At 44.2% G+C, this 6,000-nt stretch overlaps 1 protein-coding gene across 2 annotated transcripts in view; it reads left to right on the top strand.

The window, feature by feature from the left end:
- Positions 1-852: 852 nt before the first annotated feature.
- Positions 853-6,000, top strand: part of LHFPL3 (LHFPL tetraspan subfamily member 3) — a 609,574-nt gene continuing 604,426 nt past the window's right edge. For both annotated transcript variants that reach the window (XM_037057073.1, XM_037057074.1), the window contains exon 1: positions 853-1,489. In XM_037057073.1, the coding sequence (XP_036912968.1) occupies positions 1,066-1,489 (424 nt within the window). In that variant the 5' untranslated portion in view covers positions 853-1,065. The remainder of the gene's footprint in view (positions 1,490-6,000) is intronic.

The raw sequence follows: 6,000 nt of genomic DNA, 5'->3' as shown, positions 1-6,000 counted from the left end.
GTGTAAGAAATGTAACACTGGCCAAACTACCTAGTGTTTTCAAACTATTTCAGTGACCCAGTCACTTCCATGCCCCAGAAGTCCTGTTTAGGGCAGTATTTGTGGGGAAAGTGACTTGCCTGAAAGGAATGTATAGGGAACGGGTGTGCTATAGTTCATCTGGCTGCAGAGAAAAGGAAACCTGTGAAGACGAAACCAGCTCAGTTGAGCAGATATGAGACCATCCTTGAGTTCTGTCTTTTACATTACTGTCTGCCAGCTCCTGCCCAACTTCTCCTGTCCCCACCTTGTCGACCTGAGGTAACCGAGGAGTTAGCGCCAGGGGCAGTTCTGTGGTTGTAACAAGGAAGTGCCTTGGGGGCAGTACTTCTGCTCTGCCTTGGCACCTCTGGCCAGCACCTGCCGCTCTGACCCACGTGTCTCTGCAAAGATGCAGAGGTCGAAGCACGTTGCTTTGCGGAGCTGAAATGCTCCCAGATTCCGCTTTGCGCTCCGGCCCACTAACACCAACCGGGATCTCGGAATCACCCCCCAGGATCCCGGTGGGTGTTCCCGTGTCCTCCTTAGGTTCCCCTTCACCAGCTCCAGGCCTGCCCACCACTTGCCGGGCGTCCTAGGGTCCCCAAGGCCCTCCACACCCTGGGGCAGCCGTGGGCGCGAACCCGGCACAAAGGGGGAGGGGCGGAAGGCGCGAAGCCGGGTGGGGGTGCCGGAGCTCCAGCGCCACACTGCCCCGCGCGGGATTTGTCGCCATCAGCTGCAGCAGCTGCAGCGGCGGGGGGGAGAGGGGTGGGGTGGTGAGAAGGGCTGGAGCCCCGGCCGGGAGGGAGGGACGGAGAGGGGCTGCGAGGCTGTGCCGGAGAGCCGGAGAGCCGGAGGGGTGCTCTGCGCTCCCCCGCCCTGCTTCCAGAGCGAGGATGCAGACTCTGAAACTGGCGCTGCTGGGCTGAGGTGGAGGCAAGGGAGTTGCAGCGCGAGGCTCCGTGAGTGTGTCTCCTGAGCGCTGAGAGGCGGGGGCGGCGGAGGACCGGGAGGAGGAGGAGGAGAAGGGAAAGGAGGGGGAGAATGCCCGGAGCCGCCGCCGCGATGCTGCCGGCCCAGGAGGCTGCGAAGCTGTACCACACCAACTATGTGCGGAACTCGCGGGCCATCGGCGTGCTGTGGGCCATCTTCACCGTTTGCTTTGCCATCGTCAACGTGGTGTGCTTCATCCAGCCCTACTGGATTGGCGACGGCGTGGACACCCCACAAGCAGGTTATTTCGGGCTTTTCCACTACTGCATCGGTAACGGCTTCTCCCGGGAGCTGACCTGCAGGGGCAGCTTCACAGACTTCTCCACACTGCCCTCGGGCGCCTTCAAAGCCGCCTCCTTCTTCATCGGCCTCTCCATGATGCTCATCATCGCCTGCATCATATGCTTTACCCTCTTCTTTTTCTGCAACACGGCAACCGTGTACAAGATCTGTGCCTGGATGCAGCTCACCTCCGGTGAGTGCACCCTCACCTCCATGGAGGTGGGGGTCCTCCGGCGTTGGAGCTGGAGCAGCGGGAGTGGGAGGGACCCGGGCTGGGCGCGCGTCGGGGTGCAGAGCAACTTAATATGCTTGGGCTTGGAGGTGTAGGTGGCGGGAGCCCCGGGAGGCCGGAAACCCCGGGCTCCCCAGACCCGGCACAAGCTTCTTGTCCCAGGGCTTTGAGAACCTCCCAAGTGCGGGGACGCCACTCAGAGAGACCCGCTGGAGGCAGAGCGGTTGCTGCACCGAGTCCACTCAGAACTAAGGAGAGGGAGAAGCTGCCGCTCCAGAGCGCGTGCTGAAGGTCTAAGGAGGAACTGATACACAGCGGGCGAAAAGCGGGTTTGTGGAGGGTGTAGTGGAAGGAGAGTCAGCCTGCTCGGTCCCTGACTGGGACGGTGTCTGTCATTGGTCCTTGTAGGAGGGGGTAGTGGCTGGAGAGGAATTGTTTCTCTCTGTACCGGGCAGTTATAAACATTTTCTCATGCATCTGGAAATGAATACGTCCTAATTGTTTTGGGTTTGACCCTTTTAAGAGAAATGTAGCTTAGAATATTCCTTAACAGTTCCCCGACGTCAAGTCTTCAGTTTGCTTCCTGGACAGAGCTGAGGTGCTTCCATTCCATCTTCAAACAGAGAGAGGGCTTGAGGGAATCAAGGTCTCATTCTTGGGAAGTGGCTTTGGGAGATGGGCTAACAGCAAAACCTGTTTCACTAGCACCTCTGCTGGATTTTTGCCTGTTGGTGATAGAATTTTGCTGGCTGGAGAATATGAAAGTATTTTTTTCTAAGTATCAAAGTTACTCTTAACCCAGAAAGGATGAGGTGCATTTCCTGGTGGCTTTGGGGAGTCGTGAAACAAAACTGACTGCCTTCTCCACTTGCACTGAAGCTGATTCCCTCTGCCAGCCACCTCGGGTGCCCTGCCTGCTAAGTCAGACTCCATTCTCCAGCACTTGACACCCTTTGTTCCCCAGCATTGTTAGAGTCGTTTTGATTTTATGGATGTTCTGGTGCTGAGGAACAGATGTCTCAGGCAGCCAGTTTTTCTCATTTGTGTTTTGTTTTCTTTGATTGTTTTCATATTTTAAAGGTGTTACCTTCAAGATTTTGTAGTTATGTATATGCTCTGGAAGGTTTTCCAGGGTAGGGATTTGATCCCCAAATTTACCAGAGAGTTCTAGAATGATTAAGACCTTAAAGGTTCTGAACAGGAGAGAGAAGGTTCATGATTTTATACTGATAGTTTGATCTGAGAAGCTGGTAGGAGACTCAACTAGAATGGAAGTATTTGCTTTGTATTAAGTGTGTCTGAGCTGATTTGAATTTGTCATGAACTGTGAACATGCCCCATATGAAAGGCAAGAAAAGAGCACCAGTAGAGGACCCTTCATCCCGCATACGATTATCCTACTGAAATGTAAGAGTGCTTTTCCTTCTGTCATTCCACTCCCAACTTTTTGAGGCACTCCCCTGCCACACACACACACACACACACACACACCCCACACACAGAGTTTTTGTATATATTGTAAACACTTATGGTCATTTCCACTGCAGGCTAACTATAAGATTTGAAATAATTAATGTATTGTGGTTGTTCTTGACACTTAACTCTGTTTGACTTTGAAGACAATAGGACATTGAGGATGCAGATGTTTTAGAAAGAGTTGACCCTGCACAGCTCATTTTAACTTTTCTAAGTTTAATGACCTATTTAGACTGGTGATTCAAATTAGATTGTTTTTCAAAGGTCTGTTCTAAATATTTCTAAACACGTTCTAAATATTTTATTTTAATGAGATTTTTGTACTCTAAACCAAAGTTTTTTTTCTTTTAAAAGGAAATAAAACTATCTTTATAAAAGAATTACCAGCTTTGAAGATAACGCTGTCTGCAACTATTAAAATATTCTCCTCCCTCATCCTGGAGTACAGTACACAAAAATAACTTATTATGGGGTAGTAAAATATTATGTTTTGTTTTCACAAATTTTGCATAAATATACTACAATGTTTCCTATATGTCCATGTAAAATGTGATGATAGCCTTTGTACCAAAGAAGATACAGGGGCATTTACTTCATTTTTGGAGCAGTACAGATCCTTAAGTTCTAGGCATAATTTTTAAAGCCTTTATTTATTTGGTATTTTATTTCTACATAAACCACAGAAAGACATAACTTTATTAATGAAGTATATTAATTAAAAATGGGTAATGACAATAGAGCAGTTGAGAATCAGTCACTTATATTCACAGATTTTTTAAGGAATGGGATATAGAAGATAGTTCTGAAGAATGTTCACATTTAACGTGGTTTGAGGGGTTTTGTTTTTTAAGTCTCATGACACAACAAGATATTTAACACACTGTGTTGTAAGTTACTTTCAAAGTTTCGTTTCTAACATTTAGACTATTTCTTTTTAAAGTTAAGAAGATTTTTCATACTTTTAACTGCACCAAAGCCAATATCAAGTGTAATGTGCTAACTATGACAGATGAGACTTAATGTACCATTTGCTTATTAGAGACTGTTTAACCCTCATTGAAAGTCAAGTGATTAACTTGTGTATTTAATTATCTAGGCATTTTAATATAGTAACATCATCAATTAAAGCCAGGTAGAATATAAAATCCTATATGAAAGGACACAATAAGGTGATGAGGCAGGAGATTTTCTTGTGGCAATACAACATCAAGGATAAATCTTTTTGTGATTTTGAACAATAAACTAGGAAAAAGTACTTAGTTTATCGGACCTGGAAATGATGTTGCTCTTCTATCTAGATGTATAAAGCACATGTAATTAATGGTACTATTATGCACACCTGCCCTCTTCCTCGCACTCTCCCCTCTAAATCATTATTAGCCTCCGTGGAGTGAAACTATAGAATTAGGAGCTAATACTCACACTGTTGTTGGATATAATCCTATATTTATGGGCCATGCCTGATATAAAGACTGAGGACATAAAAATAATACATAAAATAAATAACAAAAATCAAAGATGCAAGTATTCCTAATCTACAGAGACAACTTTTGAAAAGAAAAGAAAGACTTTTCTTCCCATGTGATTTCTTTCCATATGATTTCTCTAACAGTAAAAGAAAAGAGGTAGATCTCTAATTGGTTGTGTAGGGTAATAAAACTCAGATTTTAAAAAATCAAGGTGAAAAGAAATTTTGTCACTCTGGGAACTTAATTTTCTGCTTCCCCGATTTGGTCTTTAAACAGTGTTTTTAGTCTGTTTCCAAGTCTCATAAGGGTGTTTTGTTTGTTTCACTGACTATAAGCCATATCTTAAATTGTTTCCAGAAGCCCAAGTGTTAGCCATAATAAGCCAAAGGGATTGTAAAAAAAAACCCCGAAAAACTAAAGTATAGCATTAAAGCAGAAATTAATGGGTTTTTGTTGGCTTGTTTGTTTGTCTTTTAAGACATTCACCATGTACTTCTTGGTTGAAGGCTAAGGATTACTCACTTTCATGTGTGAAGAAGGGATAACTGAACCAGGTTGAATTTCCTTATTCAGAAGGGGTAAGGTTAGGAGAAGGGTTTACATTCGCCAGATCCCTTATATTTTGTCATTCCAAGTGTACCAACAAGAAGCACCACCAAAATGGCAAGGTTCTATGGAAGGAGTTAAAGGCTGAATTGATAGTCACTTTCTCTGGTCTCCCAGCCTTAGTTTTCCCAGCTATTTTTAGATAATAAAATATCTAAAATATATTTTATAACTGTCATTTAGGTGAGATTAGTACCAGAGATAATAATCATTGCATTTTTAACTTGCAAAATTAGTCTTTGTGATGTTAAACAATTCTATTTAATAGCACTTTGCATATTTTAATATATCTTATCAGTGTTTGAGGTAATATATGCTTGTGTGTTTGTTTGTTTGTTTAATGTCTGTCTTCTCCAGTACATTGAAAGTTCCATAAAGTCATGTCTGATTTTCTTCATATAGCATAGAGATCAAGATCATGGGCAATGGGGTAAAAATATGTTAAGCTAGAACCCTGATTCTGACATTTACAGACTCAGTGACCTGAAAAATTAATATCTTGTACTTCAGTTGCTAATTTGCAAAGTGGGCATATAGTTGTCCTTACCTCAGAAGATTGGTACAAGACAGGCATGAAAACATGGAACAGGCTGACAGTGACCAGAGGGAAGGGTGGAGGGAGATAATGGTGGAAAGAAGAGGAAGGGACAAGTCAAAGAACATGTATGAATGACCCACAAACGTGGACAACAGTGTAGGAATTGACTGTGGGAGTGGGGGTGGGGATGGGCAGAGAAGGGCAAAGGGGGAAAAATTGGGACAACTGTAATAGAATAACAGTAAAAGAAAAAATTAAATGAGGTAATAGATATACTGAGAACACTGCTCAGCATATAGTAAGCAAGGACTATTTGAATTTGAGAGGTTTAGTTACTGTTCTTGTATTATTATTATTGCTGTATCCTGGCACACAGTAGTATG

Source organism: Sturnira hondurensis, unplaced genomic scaffold (assembly GCF_014824575.4).
Source record: "Sturnira hondurensis isolate 20B ecotype Veracruz unplaced genomic scaffold, ASM1482457v3 Scaffold0009314, whole genome shotgun sequence".
Taxonomy (NCBI): domain Eukaryota; kingdom Metazoa; phylum Chordata; class Mammalia; order Chiroptera; family Phyllostomidae; genus Sturnira; species Sturnira hondurensis.
Note: the sequence above shows the minus strand (reverse complement) of the source record. Positions and strands in the feature narration are given on the sequence as shown.